Source organism: Zingiber officinale, chromosome 8A (genome assembly GCF_018446385.1).
Source record: "Zingiber officinale cultivar Zhangliang chromosome 8A, Zo_v1.1, whole genome shotgun sequence".
Classification (NCBI taxonomy): domain Eukaryota; kingdom Viridiplantae; phylum Streptophyta; class Magnoliopsida; order Zingiberales; family Zingiberaceae; genus Zingiber; species Zingiber officinale.
This window is the reverse complement of record NC_056000.1, coordinates 29064731-29084572: the sequence shown is the minus strand read 5'-3', so window position 1 is coordinate 29084572 and position 19842 is coordinate 29064731. Positions and strand designations below refer to the sequence as shown.

At 37.4% G+C, this 19842-nt stretch overlaps 1 protein-coding gene across 6 annotated transcripts; it reads right to left on the bottom strand.

Moving 5' to 3' along the window:
- Positions 1–11889: 11889 nt before the first annotated feature.
- Positions 11890–19510, bottom strand: LOC122008229 (transcription factor LHW-like). Of its 6 annotated transcripts, none has more exons than XM_042563875.1 (11): positions 19222–19507; positions 18537–18731; positions 18366–18438; positions 17642–17683; positions 17462–17521; positions 15991–17296; positions 15581–15879; positions 15369–15470; positions 12692–12832; positions 12475–12600; positions 11890–12402 (listed from the first exon to the last, which is right to left on the bottom strand). In XM_042563875.1, the coding sequence occupies exons 1-11, from the start codon at positions 19317–19319 to the stop codon at positions 12244–12246; spliced, it is 2601 nt and encodes an 866-aa protein (XP_042419809.1). In that variant the 5' UTR covers positions 19320–19507; the 3' UTR covers positions 11890–12243. The 6 variants fall into 6 exon arrangements, with proteins under 6 accessions (XP_042419809.1, XP_042419811.1, XP_042419808.1 ...); XM_042563877.1 differs by having other exon boundaries at positions 15581–15876; XM_042563874.1 differs by having other exon boundaries at positions 12493–12600; positions 15581–17296; positions 19222–19510.
- Positions 19511–19842: the final 332 nt, after the last annotated feature.

The following is a 19842-nucleotide window of genomic DNA, read 5'->3' as shown; positions in this document are numbered from 1 at the left end:
GTTTAGAAATATAAGTAGTCGAGCGAAAAATACAGCGGACGAGAAAGATGACATGGGAATCGAGTTAATAGGCTTGGTGCATCTGAAGGACGAGAAGCTACGGAAGAGTACATTGGTGAAGTGAGAAGGATGCGCATGACGCTTCTGAGGGATGAGAAGTCGGAGCGGAAGACTACTCGAGGAGAAAGCTGAAGTTGGGTTCGGGTGAGCTCAATTTTAGAAGGTTGAAAGATCACCCAAGCGACCGGAGATGAAGCTAGTGACTGGAGAAGGCACCGGACGGTCAACATGTGATTGATCCTGGTGCCTGGACCACCAAGGGGTCGAACAGGCACCTCGTCGCAGAGTCATTATTGTGGATCACCTTCGGGTCCACCCCAGTAATAGTCCAGGCGTTCGGAGATGGTCCATGCATCCAAACATGAAAAACTCTATCGTCTAGTCGTTGCGTAGAGATAGAGTTTGCCCAACTGGGGGCGCCCAGGGAGGGTCCAGCGCCCGAAGATGCCACGTCAGCAAACAACTAATTTTAACTAGTGGACTATAAATAGAACTCTGATCTTCTTCATTCATAATAACACTTTTTGTACTCAAATTTCTTACTCTATTTCAAGTTATGTGCTTTCAACACTATGTACGAGGCTTTTACACCTCCAACTTATGTTGAAGAATGATTCTACTAGTTGAGCTTCATCTTACTTTGGATTAGCAACCTCCCTAGTTGCAAACCAAGTAAATCCTTTTTTTCCTACTTTCTTTTATGCAATTTAGTTATTTTTATTAAAGTGTTTGCCTTATCTAAAGTCAAAAGTTTCAAGAAATGGGTGTTTTTGTCATTTCAGGCAATTCACCCCCCCTCTCTCTTGTCGGTCGCACCGCGACCAACAAATGACATCAGAGCGAGGGTGCTTCAGAAGGACTAGCCGCCAATCGAAGCACACAACAAATGATCGAACCAAGAAAATGGAGTTCGAGGGGGAGTTCACGACATGGAAAAAGAAAATGGAGGTATTTTTAAAAATAAATTTTCATTTATTATTAATAATGAAATATAGTTTTGTAGCATTTAAAGATCAGCAAGGAGCCGATAAAAAAGAATACCCGTGGACAAAAAAGGAGTAAGTCGACTTCATGACAAACGACAAAGCGGAGTTCTATTTGCTGAGTGTTTTACCACCACAAGAAATCAACCAGATCGGAGCCTACGAGTCAACCAAAGAGATTTTGGAGAAGTTTCTAGAGCTGCACGAAGGGACCTCAGAGATGAAACTCCCAAGACGGGATCTATTCTGGAAGCAGATCAGCAACCTCTTTATGGAAGAAGGTGAAACAGTCGTTCATCTACACTCAAGGATTAAGGAGCTGATCACTAAACTCACAAATCTCGGTGAAATACCAGGATTCATTAAGATACGCTGCATTTTCGAGAACACCCTAGTGGACATCCATTGTTGACTCATTTTACATCTCTAAGGACCTCGAGGTTCGTACATTAGAAAACTTGTTTTCTACCTTTGAACTTCACAAATCGAGATGTGAATGCTTAAGAAATAAAGAAGAAAATATGGCTCATAACCTAGCACTGAAGGTTAACCAGAAGTGCGAACCAGATTCAGACACAACACTTGACGAAGACGAGGCTGCTTTTATGGTAAGAGAGTTTGGTAAATTCCTTAAGTCTAACAAGTTTAACAAGTCGCAGGCTAAGAAACTTTCACAAGGAAATGAAAGTTGTCGTACTATAATTGCCAAGAAGAAGGGCACATCAAGAATAACTATCCAAAAATGAAGGAGAATGATAAGTGTTAGAGTGTATACTAAAAGCCTAATTCTTTGTAAACATTTATTTTGAAATAAAGAATCACATTGGTCAAATGTCTACATTTATATGTTAAGTGTAGTTGTTCAATTAATTTATATTGTAGATAACATGGTGTGTGGTGTCACACACAGAAGATCATGTTATCAGTTCCTTATAAATTATAAATAGTAGCTCACGACTAAGATGGATAAAAATAAACCATTGGAATAGTCGTAATGTAATTTGATATTAGTTTATCTTGACTATAAAATTATACTAGTACACTCTGAGTGTATTGAGTAGGACCATTTGAGGTAGTTTCCTTTTATACTGACTCTTTAAAAGAATAAGACCTCTGTTATTATAGAAGTGTGTGCTCTTAATCATGATATAATAATAAGCACGTATACTTAATATTTATTTCTTTAATTTATCAAAGGGTGTGATTTAGTTCGATAAATCAATAGCCCCGATAAGTTGGGAAATGATATTATTTATATGGTGTGTTGTTGATTATAGAATGAAACTGTGTCCTAGGAATCTAGGTTGATGATGCCCGTTGAGGAGCTCATAAGGATTGTCATGTAAACCCTGCAGGTGGACTTAGTCTGACATGACGATAAGGTTGAGTGGTATTACTCTTGGAGCTAGATATTAATTAAGTTGTCAGTAACTCATTTAATTAGTGGGCATTCAATATCTTAAACACAGGGAGACTAACACACTCATAATAAGAATGAGCCCAAAATGTAATTTGGGATTGGTGCGGTAGTTCAATAATAGCTCTTTAGTGGTATGAGTTATTATTGATGAATTTGAGTTGGGTGTTCGGGGCGAACACGAGAAGCTCAAGTTCATCGGGAGACCAAAACCAATTCCTCCTCTCAGTCCCTGTCGTAGCCTCTTATTTATAAAGTCTTATACTCACCTAAACCTGTAGGATCGAAAAAAATTTAGATATCTCCATAATGGTATGATATTGTCCACTTTGGGCCTAAGCCCTCATGGTTTTGCTCTTGGGCTCTCCCCAAAAGGCCTCATTCCAATGGAGATATCTTTTCTCTTATAAACTCATGATCTTTTCCATGTGTTTTCAATGTGGGACTATGTTTGTAACCTTACAACCTCAACAATCCCCCCTCAAACAAAGGACCACAGGCTTTCCACGTTTGATCCTCGACCCACCAGGTCTTCCTGCCCCTCGGTCCACCCGACCTACTAGAACTTCCTTGCCTAGCCACAACTAGGACTTCCTGCCTGGTGTCTGGTCCTCTTGATCCGAACATAGGAGCCCCCCTTTCTTTGTTTGAGGTCAATATTGTATCCACATAGCTCAATCAGATCATAACTCTTGTGCACAGTCGGCGGTTAGTCCTTCTGGCCGTCCAGGCTCTGATACCAATTGTAGGATCGAAAAGAATTTAGATATCTCCATAATGGTATGATATTGTCCACTTTGGGCCTAAGACCTCATGGTTTTGCTCTTGGGCTCTCCCCAAAAGGTCTCATTTCAATGGAGATATCTTTTCTATTATAAACCCATGATCTTTTTCATGTGTTTTCAATGTGGGACTATGTTTGCAACCTTGCAACCCCAACAAAACCCACCTTCTTACCCATCCATAGGTGGCTGACCAAACAAGCTTGGAGCCCAAGCAAGGGTTGGCCAAGATAAGCCTTGGATGGATCAAGTGGTGGCCAGCCCTAGCTTGGAGCCCAAGCTTAGGTGGCCGACCACAATAAAAATAAAAAGAATTTTATTTTAAAATTTTTCCTAATGTGGAAGACATGATTTTAAAAGAGAGTTTTAAAATTAAATTTTAACCTTTATAGTTTCTACAAAGGATTAAGAGAAAGGTTTGATATCTTTCTTTATTTGTAAATTGAAAAGAAGATTTTAATTTTGGAGAAAACTTTCCTTATTATCATCCACATATTTTAATAGAGAGATTTTAATTTATAAAAGTTTCCTTTTATAACTAACATGAAGGGAATTTTTAAAAGAGAAATTTTTATTTAAAAATTTCCGGAAACAAATAAGGAAGTTTTAATTTTGTGTTTAAAACTTTTCTTGTTTGGAGGATTTGATATGGCCGGCCATTGAAAGAATTATAAGGATGGTTTTATTAAATTTTCCTTCTTAGACATTGGCAAAGAAAATAAGGAAATTTTAATTATGTTTTAAAACTTTCCTTATTTGACAAGACCAAGGAATATAAAAGAGAGGGTAGAGGTGCCTCACCTCATAACAATACATCTATTATTCCTCTCCTCTATTCCTTGGTGGTGGTCGGCCCTCATCTTCTTCCTCTTCTCCTTTTCTTCTTCTTTAGTGGCCGACGGCATCAACTCTCAAGGAGATTTTGGTGGCCGGATTTAGCTTGGAGAAGAAGTAGAGAAAGGAGACTTTGTTTCTTAGCGTCCCTTGGAGCTTGGTTGGTGGCCGAAGTTCTTCATCTCTAGGAGATTGTTAGTGGCCAAAACTTGCAAAGAGAAGAAGGAGGCTTGGGTGGATTCTCGTCTCAGTAGATCGTCGTCCACACGACGTCCGAGATAAGAAGAGGAATACGACAAAAGATCGTGAGGTTTATAAGCTACAAAAGGTATAACTAGTTATTAGTTTCTGCATCAAAACTAGTTCATCCTTTTGTTTAGATCTCGAAAAAATACCAAACACAAGAGGCTAACGATTCTAAGTTTCGAATTTATGATTCGAGTTTGTTTTTCTTTTGTTTTTTCGATGTTGTGATTCGATTATTCTTAATGGTTAAACCTAGGGTTACTATAAGGAGATTAAATATTGAATTTCGTTGAAAGGCTTTGTCTAGGAAATGATGGATGATCCCATACCCAAGAAGGCCTAATGCCTCGCCATGTTTAACTTGGAAGCCAATCTCTGAAATAAATATTTAATCGAATTTGTAACATAGGTGGATTTGGATTAATAATGTTAAGCATCGTTTGCAATCCAAGTCTAAACCTCTAAGAACAGATAAGTTGAATTTGGAATCAATAATGTTAAGTTCTGTTTGTGATTCCAAATTTAATTTCTAAAGAACACAATAGGTTGTTATGAATGGTTCAGAACTTGTACAAAATTTTTGTACAGGGGAACCAGTACGATATTCCGAGTAGCAACCAACACTTGACGAAGACGAAGCTGCTTTTATAGTAAGAGAGTTTGGTAAATTCCTTAAGTCTAACAAGTTTAACAAGTCGCAGGCTAAGAAACTTTCACAAGGAAATGGAAGTTGTCGTAATATAATTGCCAAGAAGAATGACACATCAAGAATAACTGCCCAAAAAATGAAGGAGAAGGATAAGAACAAAAGATCATCCTGGACGAAGCACAAGAACCTAAAGGCGGCATGGGACGAAATGTCATCATCAAAGTCGGAGATTGAAGTTTACGTCGGACTTGCACTTATGGAAAGTTACCAAGAAGTAAACTACGAATCAAGCTCATTTGAAATGAGCATCGAGAACATCGATGAAAGAAGAGCCACTTCAAAAGGAAGGAGCTATGCAAGGGGGGCGTTGAATAATGAGATCGACAAGGTAAGTGAGGTACAATCTCTACCTCCTCATAAATTATATAAATTTGTTAAAATGCTTTCTAAAAGTTCTTGCCAATTAGAAACAAAAATGAAAAATGAAAAAATAAAAATGTAGAATTAAAAGTAACTTTAACAAAATCCTGCCGATGAGAATAATTCAATAAATTAAAAATTAAAAATTAAAAATTAAAAAAATAAATAGAGTTATTGAAAAAGAATTATGCAGGCTTACACTCAAGTTCTTCTTAAAATTCAAATTTTAAAAATCATAGTAGGCTTAATTGGTATTTTAGATACCATAAGGGTTAAATTACAAAGGTTTCACAAAAAGTTATTTTAGAAAATATCTAGTTAATCCAATAGGTAGGAACCTATATTGGATTTCAAAATCATGTCCAGTTTAAATTCCTTTTAAATTTAATAGATTTACTACTGTATATTGGATTTCAAAATCATGTCCCGTTTAAATTCCTTTTAAATTTAATAGATTTACTAGATTGAGATTATTTTACTTAGAAAAATATTTTTGTACAAACTTACTGCTAGTATTTTTTGTTCGAAATTTTTTAGTGATAAGACAACAATTTCTCTGTTAGAATGAATAATTTTTAAAATTTCAGGCTTTAATTAATTTTTTATGATTTTTTTTTCAAAATATTAATTTTTAATATTAAAAATGTTCAAAAAGTTAATTTTAAAATTTTAATTTTTATACCGGTATGCTTTCTGTTTTATATATTAAGGGGGTGTTTGGTTGATGGGTTTGACAATGAAGGAATGGAATGATAGTAAAAGATAGTGTTTGGATTGTGGGTTTGGGAATGACAATTTGGGAATTATTTCTAGATTTATGGAAATCAACCAAACCCATATAATTAGGTGGGTTTCATTTTCATTCTCATTCCCATTACACCTTACTATCAAACTCATACCCATAATCATTCCCATCATTTAACCAAACATCATCTAAGAAAAAGTTATAAGATTTTTTTTAGGTTAAAGTCTATTTTTTTTTAAGTATTTTCTTTTATAAATATTTTTTCCTATGTAAAATAATTAATTTTAACTAATATTAATATTATTTTCTTGTGAAAACTTTATCTCCATGTTGGATAAATATGTTTAACAGCTGAAAAAAAATAAATTATTTTTCTAAAATTGATTTTTAAATCATGAAAATTCAGATTTTCTAAAAATAATTCACACGTTTTTTCTAAATTTTAATCACTATTTACGTCACGCTTAGAATTTTTTCTCAAATTTATTTTCAATATTTATCCTTATTTTTTATGTGATCAAAAAGGAAGAAAAAATATTAAGTTTAGGAGAGGAATTGTCATGCCCCAGAGGAGTCCCTACTGAAAAATTTCGACAGCATCTCCCCTGTACCGGTGACAATCTGAGACATATATACATACAAAATACATCAGTCACATACGGCTGGAATATACACACAATAGAAATCACATAACCACACAATTTAATATACTCAGCCTACTCGGTTGGATAACAATGAAATAAACACAACTACGTAGTTAAATAACAGCTCACACGACAAGAAATAAGCACAGCGGAAGACACAAAGAAAGAAAATACAAACGTAAGACCAACAAAGTCACTAACATAACTGCAATCCACCAGACTAGACTCCAAAATCCACATCAACTTATTGGAAAGCAAATACGCAAAGTCACTGTACCACTAACAGAAATAAAACCGAAAAGGGATTGTCCTCGAGTGTGACGTGGGACTGGCAACTAGGACTCTCCAAGCAACTTCTCAATCATCTACCTGTTACCTGGTGAAAGAAAATCAATTTGCGAGGTGGTGAGTATTGGAACTCAGCGGATAAGAAAGGATAGTGCATGAACATAATATACAAATAGAAAGTGAGCCAAGAGTATACAGTCTCATAAGAGGAATAACAGATACTAAAATAAATCATAATGAATATATGCTCATACCTGAAACCATATCCTAGGCTAGGTAATAGAAGGTCAGAAATAGTACTAACCTGCTACAATACTGCTCATAACTATAGAGGTAATAAGTGCGATGTATCCATTTTACCAATAAATAAACCAGAGTCTAAACCCCTACAATAAGTGTATATCTCAACATAAGTAAGCAACAACCACATAAACTAGTGCCAGCAGCAGAAGCAAGCAACAACAAGATAAACTAGTAACAGCAGCACAAGTAGCAACAACAGCATCAGCAGATATAATAATAACAGCGTATGTACGGATGATTACTCCCACCCACCCCTTTGCACCATGACCCCTATATGGTCGAGAGGCCGGGTCAGTGACAGACTGTACAACACTCCAGCTACCACTCCCACGAGTGGCCGAGTGGACAATTGCATAGTAGCTAACTAGCTACATCTACGACGGATGATAGGACCTTTACTATTGGCTAGAGGGGGGGGGGGGGGGGGGGAATAGCCTTTCTTCGATTTTTCCTACAATCTTGTTAGCGGAAGCAAATGGAAATAAAGAAAATACAAGAAAACAAGATAACAATGCTAACTCCTTTGTTTACTTGGTCTCCACCTCCTTGAGGTGACTAATCCAAGGCACACACCCACACAATCAAACTTCACTATAAACTTCTCCTTCACGAATCACAATCGAAGGTGGAGAAACCCTTGCACAATTTTCTCTTCCTCTTTACAAGAATGGAGAGTAGAATCAGGAGGAAGAGAGTGAATATCTGTAGACTTGAAGATCACTTGATGAGCACTTTTTCCAGTTTTGAACAGTGGTCTATCTTCAAGTTCTGACAGTAGCTTTTATAGTTTTCCCGACATCAGTCGACTGGTATACATATCAGTCGACTGATGAGCTTCAACGGCACTAAAGATTTGATAAGATTTTGAGCCGCCATTTTGTGACGGTCGTCTACCAGTCGACTGGTACTAACACCAGTCGACTGGTACTTGCCTCCAATCAGCCTGTCGACATTCTGTTCGTTCTGTGCCTTGGTATCAGTCGACTGGTGTGGGTACCAGTCGACTGGTACCTTATACCTTTGAGATTTACAGCAGTTTGTACAGTTCCAGTTTTACATTATTTACATACTTGAAATACTTTCTTAGCTTAGACTTTATGCCTCCAAGCACCTTCCCTCAGCCTTGCGCCCTTAGGATGCTTCCGTCTCCATGACTCCTCATCCTTGCGCTTGCCTTCAAGGGCTATCATTGGCTTTGTCATGCTAAGTCTCTATTTTGCCAATAGATCGTACCTCCGGAACTTTCCTTGCCAAGTTTTCATACTTGGTCTTCTCTTTATATCTGCTTACTCAATACTTATGTTAGATCACAATTAATGCCTAACTTAAACTCATTTAATCAAACATTAACAATGAGTAATGTCTTGAGCCAGTTTGCTCCAACAATCTCCCCCTTTTTGATGTTTGGCAAAATTTGTTTAAGTTAGGTCTTCAAATGTACCATAACTATAAAGTATGATAATATCCATGAAGCATATAACATGAAGCATATAACATGAAACATATAACATGAAACATATAAAATATCCAACTTAAACTTAAACCATCCAAGTCTCCCCCTTTTTGACATACAACAAAAAGATCTAGAACAACTCCCCCTGAATCCAGAATATCCTCGAAAAGCAAGAGATAGAGATGGACACATGACAAATAATAAGATAAGACACAGCCGGACATAGAGGAACTCACAAGACAACAATAGAAAAATAGAGAAGTATCAGCACATAATAAACGCTAGACAGATAATGCCATAACAGCATACACCCATCATAGTCTGACAACCACGTGTTCGAGATAAACAAACGATATTGCTATCGAAACCAAAACATATCTCGACACTAACAAAAGAAGCAGCATCCTAGTGATCATCATTAGAAGGAGGAGGGGGAGGAGCCTGGTATGTCAGATCCCAGCGCTGCAGCATCGCATACACCTCTGTCTGACGCTGCTGAGACGCAGTCCAATCCTGTCGGAAACCACGAAACTCCTGAAACCCCTGGCGTACTGTCTCCTCCAGCTGAGTTAATCGAGCCTCGACAGTCATAGGGGCTGGATCTGGCGCCAGTGCAGGAGCAGGTACGTCCGCCTCCTCCTCATCGTCAGAATCATCCGCCCCCTGAGCACGCCATACCATCTCCCCCTGGCGTCTCTCAATACCTGCAAGAGATAGCTGGCGGGCCCCTATCTGATCATAGTCCTTAGATAAATGATGTTGTTGACCTCTCATGACATTGATACCCCGAGAGGCAAAGAAAGAAGTCAGGATGTGGCAGTAAGGCATGTACAACTTCTCATGGATAGGACTAGTGAAGTGCAGGATGGACTCAAAGACGTGAAGAGCGATGTTGATGTCAAGCCGGTGCTCCAAAGCATACATCATGACCAGATGGGGCAGCCGAATCTTGGCTTGCCCCCGAGTGACTATGGGTAAGATACACGCAATAACAATCTTATAAAGAATGTTACTGCGGGCAGACATACATGTGGCATCGAAGATGCGCCGCAGAGGAGCTCGAGGGGCATTAAAGTAATACTGATGTCTCACTTCAATCGACAAATGAGAGAATGAATCAGTGAAGGGCTCAACAACTGTAGGAAAGCAAGTAAAGGAGCTATCAGAAGCCCGACACTCTAAGAAGGATCGAAGAATGCTGGGAGAGAACTCAATGTCGACACCACCTACACGAGACACCCATGCACGACCTCCGCTAGCACTAGGATGCAGATTGGTGTAGAATTCCTTACACAAATCCAGATTTACCATATGCATGCAATGCACTAACTTATCCAACCCAAAATATAGAAGAGTATCCATGATATTTGGCACAATCTGAGTAAAATAAGTCTGATTCAGATACCGACAGGGCATCATGGCGAAATTAGTATTCGCAAACCGTTGCCGTGCGGCTTCGGAACGAAACCGATCCACCGAGGGAACGGGAGCGGACTGCCGGGAGGTCCCCTCACCAGCCCTACGTTTTTGCCTAACCCTAAGTGTATGAATGCAATACAAATGATCCAAGGACAGCCCCAAATGAAGAACACAGATAAGATCACAGCAGAAACAACATAGAACAACAAAAATATTAGGGTTTAAATCACAACCGAATCTTTGAGGAAAGCGTGGAAGAGAGATTACCTTCGTTCCATGGCTGAGAAGCAGGTGTGGTGAGGAAATGGACTCGGTACATTCGAGGGATGAGAAGCTGCGGAAGAGTATACCAGTGGAATGAGAAGGACGCGTGTAGCGCTTTCGAGGGACGAGAAGCCAGAGCGGAAGACTACTCTAGGAGAAGGCCAGAGTTGGGTTCGAGTGAGCTCAATTCTGGAAAGTTGGAGGATCACTCAAGCGACTGGAGACGAAGCCAACGACTGGAGGCGAAGCCAGTGACTGGAGAAGGCGCCAGACGATTAGCATGTGGCTGACTGATTAGGGCGTTCGAACCACCAAGGCGTCGAACAAGGGATTCGTCGTAGAGCCATTGTTGTGGGTCACCTTCGAGTCCATGTCAGCAATGGTTCAAGCGCCCAGAGATTGTCCAGGCGCTCGGACATAAAAAACTCTATCATCCAGTTGTTGCGTAGAGATAGAGTTTGCCCTGCTAGGGGCACCCGGAGATGTCACGTCAACAAATGGCTAGTTTCAACTAATGTACTATAAATAGAGTCCTAGCCTTTTTCATTCAGAACAACACTTTCTGTACTCGAATTTCTTATTTTATTTTCAAGTTCTGTGCTTTCAACATTCTGTACGAGGCTTCTCTGTCTCTGACTTGTGTCAAAGAAATAGTTTATTAATTGAGATTTATCTTATCTTGGATTAACAACTTCCTTGATTATAAATTAAGTAAATCTTTTTTGTCTCGTACTTTCTTTAATGTAATTTAATTTTGTTTATTAAAGTGTTTGTCTTATCTAAAATCATAAGTTTTGAAAAAAAAAAGATATTTTTATCATTTCAGACAATTCACCCCTCTTGCCGATTGTACCGAGACCAACACTATTTAATTCCATATAACATGAAGCTCCCGAGTCCCACCATATATCCTGCATGGGGATACAATTTTATACTACTTTTTACAAGAGACTATTTCTATAATTTAAACTCATAATCTTTTAGTAACAAAACAATAATTTTATCATTATACCGAAACTCCTTCAACCTATTCTAGTAAACATAATGTAGCAATTATATCGTCAATATTAGAATATATGTACAAGTGCTTTAATTTTCATACATTCAAACCGACCGGGCAAGAAAAATTAATTTAGATAATAAAAACATGATGAGATAGCATACCAATAATTAATAAAAAGAAAGAGTGCTTTTTTTTCTCATTTAGTAAACGCATATTATAATTCTCCGAATGGTTTGAAATTATAAATCAATCAATAAAATATATTTCAATTTGGCCGCCTTTTAGGAAGCTAGTGGTCACCATGACAACCCAAGGATTTTGTGGGATCATAATGCAGTAAAATTGGGGGAAAAAATGTCCCCAGGCAGAACAAAACGGGGGAAAAAATATAAAGCATCTTATTTTTCTTGGATTTTTTTGTTCAAATAAGTTACCACACAAAAGGTCCCGGACAACAACCTGAACTCAGTCCTGCACTAGTATCTACATCTTTGGCAATGAGAACAATCACTAAGAGATGGAAAGAAGAACTTAAATCGAAGAACTTCAGCAAAATCCCAGATGACTGACTGCTAGGGGGCTTGCTCCCAGCATTCAGTAGTCGTGACAAGCATCAACACATACGGCCTTCAATTCGAGCTTGAATACTAGTCATGGGAGGAGAAGCCAACCCTGCCCTTAGCCTTTCTGATTAGACAAAAAAAATGGCTGCGAGACTGCTCCCAGAATGCGATCAAATTACTCTTGCCGGCAAAGAGGTTTGCTGGAAAATGGCGTGAGGCACGTTGATGTTACCGGCAGCTGGTAGTCCCATGCTGCTGCTTCCAGCTGAGGGCTCTAACTGTTGCATGAGCGAGAGGAATATCTCCATTCGAGTCACATCTCTGTTCGCCTGCACAAAAACATTGAACCTTGTTTTAGCAATTGGATTTGTTTTGATGTGTAAAAGCAGTTGTAGTAGTACTTCCACAGCGAAACGTGCCCAAACTTTGTTTTTGTGTGCTTCCATCACTCCTTTCAATATGGTCAAACCCAATCCTCTGATGAAGTCCGCAATCTCCAGAAATGAACCTCGCTCCTCGCAGAGCATCTGTGGAAAAATGCAACTTGAGGCTCTCTTTGTTGATGAGTAATAGATAGATGTGGAAGCATTTGTAATGGAGTGGAGTATTACGGCTTACCTCTACCAGCAATTGACGAGGAGCATTCAGATCCTCCACCACAATAGGACATGTGATTGGTCGAGTGCCCACCTCAAATGCCCATGTCGCACCACCCTCAAAGTTGTCTTCCAAGAGCAAACCACCCTGATCAGTACTGATCTGCAAGACAATAAAATTATTGACGAATCTCTCCACATGATCCAAAAATCTGATAAAAATGGAAATCACGTTCAGTATGCAACCAAACATGATTTTAAATCTAGAAAAAGTTCAAAATTGTCTCGCCATTTTTAAAAGTCATTTAAAAGTTATTTAGTTTTTAAAAAGTCAATTAAATTTTTATTCAGAGAAACACGAAGTCATTGTCTATGGAGAATAAGTCGTATTGTCATTTGTCAATATATAAAAATATGTTATGATCTCATGCATTAGAAAACTTTAAATTAATAAATTTTCCTTTGCTTCTTTCCCCTAAGTGAGGTTTTATTTTATATTTGTGAGATATTTATCTCCACTTCATCAATATCGTCCAAGTTTGCTGATGGTTCCAAGAATCAATTTTGGACACTCAAATCAACCAGAAGATTGAGACGATACGAGATTGATGAAGCTAAGGGATAAGTATTTCTTGAAGAAAAAGCTCAAGCTCATCGAAAGAAAAAGATTCACAAAGAGAATCAAAAATGGAATTTTATTATTCAAAAGTATCTTAATACATGGGGTCCTAAGCCGTTTTTAAAAATTGACAAAGAAACTTATCCTCTGCAAATAATGACTCATGTTCATGCTTATAAAATCCCAATTATTTTTTTTTCTAAAACCTGAACAACTTTTCAAAAAACTTCCAACTATATCTAGAAATAAACTATAGAATTTTTAAACAACTGAGAAAACTGCGAGCCTTTTCAACACTTTTAAATGGTACCGGCCCTTATGGTTTTAGGCTGGGTAAGTTTGAATTATGCATGTGATAGAGCCTACATATGCCATATATGATGATTTGTTTTCCAATACCTAGGTCCCATTTCTGTGTAATAATATATTACAACATTAAATAAACTGATTATTTGGATAAAATAGCTGATTAATATCAACACAATCCAAAAGTTACTTTGTCAGTCCGGTGCACCAAGCTCCCGTCAATACGGGATGGTCATAAAAAAGAGTCAATCTTTTGTACACAGTCATACCTTGCATTGCAAAAAACTATTTTTGCAACTCAAACCCGCGACGACAAGGTCACACCGCAAATAGGCTTTCATTAGAATGGAAACTCAAACAACCATTGTAAAAATCCTTTCCATTGTATCGTTGTATCATGTATTACAATAATGTTTTGTCTAATTATAGATGTATCAAATTAATAAGTGGTAGCATGAAACGTTGTGTACAATTTACAGAGAGGACAATAAGAGATGTGATAACCATTTTCAAAATTTAATTTGGTTTCATATCTAAAAGAATCATAGATGCTATTTATTTTATAATATAGCAAATGAAAAAAACATAGAGAAAAGAAATAGAATTTGTATATAATTTTCATTGATTTAGAAAAAAATTATGATAGTCCCTGTACAACTATTATTGCAGGTCTTGAAGAAGAAATAAATATCTACTAAATATATTAATGTTATCAAAGAAATGTATAATGTTGTTACTAGTAATAGTGTTACTGAGAGTGTAGAATTTTTTTTACTCCATTTGTGGGTTTACATCAAAGGACAACGCTTAAGTCTCATTTTCCATTAGCATTAGATGAATTAACCACTTATGTTTTAAGCTAAACCTCATTGGTGTATATTGCATATGGAAGATTTTTTACAAATTGATGAATGAAATTAGATTAAATTCAAAACTTCAATCGGAGAAAAAAAAACTTGAGATTTAAAATATATAAGATTGCAACTGAATATATAATATATAATTTCAATAATATGAAAGGAAATCAATGGCATAGTGAAGATGGACTAACATAAAATCTCTGAAAGAATTTTATATATCTTTGATCTATTATTTAACATAGGGCATAATGATGGAAATATGCCCTTAAAGTCAAAATAAAGAATAGATGGTCAAAATAGAGATGAAATTTTATAGTCTTAACCGGTCTCTTAGTTCCTGTTAATTTAAAAGAATTTTTTTATAAGAATGTGAATACAAGCTAGCTACAATCTTTATGGAACAAAGTGTTGGACTATTATAAAGCAACACTTTAAAATGTTAATGATTTACAGATAGAATGCTATGAAGAATGTGTAGAGTTACTAGTAAGGATAGAAAATGACTATCAGCATTTGGTAGCAATTAGGTGTAGCTCCAATACTTGATAAAACAAGAGCAAATAAATTGACATTATGTAAACATGCTCATACATTACCAATAATTAGATAGTGAGAAGAGTTGAATTTACTAGAGTAGAAAGTACTAGTGACAGAAGGACCCTAAAGAAAATATTAGTTAACCCAAAAAAAAAACTAATCTATTTGATCTTAGTAGTTACTTAGACTTACATTGAGCTCAATGGAGGGATTATATTCTTATAACTAATTCAAATAGTTGGATCAAACACCTAATGATGATGACAATGACTGTCACAATTTGTTAGTTTGAAGTTTTGGCAAAAGAAGTTCATCACTATTAGAATATTTAAACAAGCAAATACATAGCATATAATGAGTGAGCATTGAAGTCAGACCTTGGGTTCTCCAGCAACTTTCAGTTTTTCAGCATGCTTTGTCACACTCTGTAAGAAAAGCATGTGTTTGATAGTCTTCTCCAATAATGCATCAATGCTGCACTGCTCCATGACCAACGGCAAGAGGCAAAAGACATGTTAGCAGTGCTCTTACTTAGCAACAAACATAATTTGCAAATTAAGGTTCAGAGCTTCATGTTAAAACAAAGTACCTTTGCACCATTTGGAACTATTTCTCGAAGCTCCTTGATACGATCTTGTATCATCTGTCGATCTTTTGGCCGTGGTCTAGGGCTCTCTCCAGATCTAGACCTCTTTCGGTTAAGCTTACCTATTTCTGAAACCCTTTTACTATTTGAATCAGAATCATTCTTAGCACTCTGACAGCTTTCAACCCACGAGCTGAAATGGGACTTATGAAGCTCAGAATCATGATTGTTCTCTCCATCCTTTTCGCTGCTGCATGATGACTTCCCATAACTTATGCATGAAGGCTCTGCTTTTGCCACTACTGGTGCAAAACCAAAATACTCATCTTTCATGTGCTTTGACAAATGTACTTCACTATGATTCAGAGTTCCAAAAAAATGTGAGGTACAAGGATCTATGAATGTACTCTTACCAGAAGTATTACTATCTGATCCCTGATTGACACCTGGATTGACCTTTGAAATTACTGCATCAAGTAATTGATCACTGTTATTTATGGAAAACAGCCCGGCACAAGAGATTTGTTCATTCAAAGGATCAAAGATGGGACAAGCATCTGATTCTGCTGGGAGACTGGGTAAATCAGTAAAGTGACAAGAATTTGTAAAATTCTTACGCACCACAACATCTGCCAAACTGTCATTTGTCCAATATGTCTTCTGGTCAACATCTAACATATGGAACATATCATTGCTTGAAGCAAACAAAGATGAAGTTCTACTCCTCAATGATTCCTTCATATTTTGTGAACAGTGCATGCTATTGGCAATATTTGCACCACTTTCCTCATAATCAACCTTTTTACACATTTGATCACTAACATGTTTCAGGTCACCTATTGCATATCCATGAAGAATGCTAGGGAGCATATCAGAACAAGAAACTTGAACACTGGGTTCACTAGAATAAATATAAGAAGATTGAACTAAATCATCATTTTCTCTTGCCTTTGCATTTGATTGAGTATATGCAACTTCATTGCATGAGAAAGGATGGTCCATGGAAACCTCTGATGTGCATGTACTTCTGAGTCTGAATGCATGACTTCTTTGGCCTAAATTTGGTAGTGTCCCATTTAAAGATAACTGAGAAGATGAACTTGAGCATCTAGTAATGTTATGTGAATTCGAAGTCGAACCAACATTGCCAATATTAGAAAAGTTGTTTGTGGGCTCCAAAGGTCCAACACCTGAGGTAAACATGAGTTCTTCTTCCAAGATTTTTATCGTATTAGACAATAAAACCGAGTTCAAAATTGCACGTTCAGTTTGACATCTGGAGTCTGAATCATCTGGTGGTACCTGCTGGGTAGGTTGTATGTCTGGTTTACGTAATATGTCATCAGCACTTTGCAAGATAAGCTTACCCATAGGATATGCCATCTTTATATTCTGTTTGGTTGGCACTAATTTAGAAACATTAGGTTGCATTCTATTGAATTGAGATGACACTAAGGAAACATATTCAGAGAAGGATCTTGGAGCAATGGACTTGAGGAACTCAGGGTTGCAACAATCAGAAGTGGCATTTAACCTGTCATCCATATTAAGACAAGCATTTGTAGTTTGTGAGCAAAAAGATGACCCGGATGAAGTATATATTTGACATTCTTCTGTCAAAGATTTCTCGGGACTATCAAATACAAGACCATTTGAACCATAATTTAGGTTTGTAAACAAACTTTTTATATGATAAATGAATCCAATATTTTCAGTAACCTGCAATATGGACACAAATATCAGAACCTGCAAGTTGCAACACCATAGTTCATACTGTAACTAATTTTAGAAATGCTTCCAAATTGAGGCAATAGGACAAATGCGCAAGATAAATCATCAAGTTAGAAATAGGATACCAAATTAGTATGATGGGAATAAGCATACCGTTTGAGTAGAACCAAGTTGTATAACACCATATGGAAGTACAGGAACGACTAAAATGGTCTGCAACACAATCAAATCATCCGAATTCAGTTAAGAATAACAAAATTAACATAAAGTAAGAATTATATTTTAGAATAGTGACTGACATGAATAAAAAAAAATCAAGATGAACAGTCTGACCTGCATACCAGCTGCAATCTGGCAGTTCAACTCAGTTAGACCCTTGTAGAATGAAATAACATCAATCAGGATACATATAAGCCATTACATTCAAAAGGAAACAGTTCCAAAAAAAACAAATTTAGAAGTTTAGGTGCTTAATCAAGGTTACATAAATCAATCTACTGAGGTAGTCATAGATCTGACATGAATACTTATTTATGGACACATCATTAACCATCTATCACATACATTGGCCACAGAGTGAATATACCAGTTATGAAGGCACTAGAGAAGACTTTTATTGAGTTGTTTGCATCTACTAAACAGAGGAATAATGTCAAACAGATTAAGGGTAATCCAATGCAGATTTCAGATCAAAATTGTTGGAGCCTAAATAGTCTATCATAGAAGTCATAATAGATTGCTTGTGCTATCTTAGTGGGTCATCTTCAAGGGTCGAACAGGTAAACAAATAACCTACAACAAACAACAAGATCCACGTCCCAACCAATCAACCAGATGTATACTTGTTGGTAGCTGCCTTATTAGTTAAGAACACAATGATACAAGTTTACAGGAAAGATTTGATACCAGTGAGGTCATAAAGATAGTCTTATATGTTAAAGCTGGCTAGACAACCAGTGTTGAATAAGAATGTTTCCAAAAAGTAAATGTGCATCATAGAAATAATTTAAATTTATATGTTAAATTTGACTATAGAATAAGATATCAGGATATATACCTTAGATATGGAATCAAATCTATCTCTTCTGATCCACACATATTTTCCTGATGAAGCAGCTTGTCCAACGAACCTGAAATATACAAAAGGAGACACAATCAGAGATATGTATGGGAGGATATTATAAAGAAAATATGAATATGAAGAATGACCAGATGCAAATACACACACCCATCTCCAAGAAAATGAACCTGGGATGCCATAATCTTCTCGACCAGAACTTGTATTGCATCATCTGCTTCAGAGCCTAGCTCAGAGCAATTACTTTTGATGGCCAAAGCTTCTTGCTTGGGAGGAAAAATTGAGAGTTTGATGCTTGAAATGTTAGACTTCTGGTTATAGTATCCATCTTCCCAGATTAAATGCCTGTGAAATTTCACAACGGTCTCCATAAAAGAATGCCTTAATATTTAATTCAAATACTTAAAGAGAAGAATCAAAAGAGCCACAAACTTTCACTTATTCTGAAATCACAGCAGAAAGAACAAGCATCACATAAAAGATCAAATTATCAAAACAACATCCAAGAAAGACCGAGCATTAAGATAACACTTTTCCAGTTTCGCCTACCTTACAAATCTTATATATTTCTATATGCGAATAAAAAGGGAAAGAGAACCAAAGAAGCATAGTATGTTACCATAAAAAAGGGTCTTGAACTAAACAAGAATTTATTCTCCACATCTATTCCATCAGTAGGTTAGATACAACTCATCATCACGTAAAAAAGTTAAACTAAATCAGAAGCCTTTCTTTATTTGCCGAGATTTATATAGCCAAGTTAACAAGCCCTATCTCCGCCAAATCTTATCCGACGAAATAATACAACGGAAAGTAATCGAGACATCTTGCTTACATTCGGCTCTGGAAGACGGACGCCTTCCAGAAAACAGCGTAGGACCACTCAGTGTCAAGGCACAGTTGCCTCAACGCCTCCCTCAGCGGCAGCCCCATGAAGACGAACCCAACGAGCGCACTCCGGATCGAACAGAAAACGAAGATCCCAACTTCGCCGCAACGGGAAAGCAAAATGGATAGAGAGAATCAAAGCAATAGCTAGTTAGAGAAACAGAGACGTCGAAGATACGCCATTTCCGCAACCCTAGCCTCCCTAGCTTCAGCAGCAAGAGCCCCACCCGACCTGCATGCTCCGGACCCCGCCGCCCCTCTTCCTTCGATTCCGGCCGCCTTCCTCTCCCCCTCCTCCTCTTCCTCCTTCACCCCTGCTCGCTGGCCACCATCGACGAGCTTATGCACCAGGGAAGCTTCCCGAGCCGCCTCAGAGCGCGACGAAGAGAGCACGTTGAGGAGGAAGAGTCCCTTCCTCGGGAGAGTCACTCTGCTTAAAACGTCGGCTGCCATCATTCATCTCCTATGAGGGCAAAAATGGAAAACCACATCACCCATTTATACCCGACACTAGGAGAGTTAAAAATGTAAAAGCTCCCCATGACATTACCCGTCTTCTTATTCGTAA

Bases quoted from the DNA above. Each gene is read 5' to 3' on its own strand.
- LOC122008229 (XM_042563873.1), bottom strand. From the start codon at position 19,319: ATGGGGCTGCCGCTGAGGGAGGCGTTGAGGCAACTGTGCCTTGACACT. The intron at 17,684-18,365 runs GTATATATCCTG...TCATTCTACAAG, and splicing joins GATTTGATTCCATATCTAAG to GGTCTAACTGAGTTGAACTG. The intron at 12,601-12,691 runs GTAAGCCGTAAT...ATTTTTCCACAG, and splicing joins CTCGTCAATTGCTGGTAGAG to ATGCTCTGCGAGGAGCGAGG.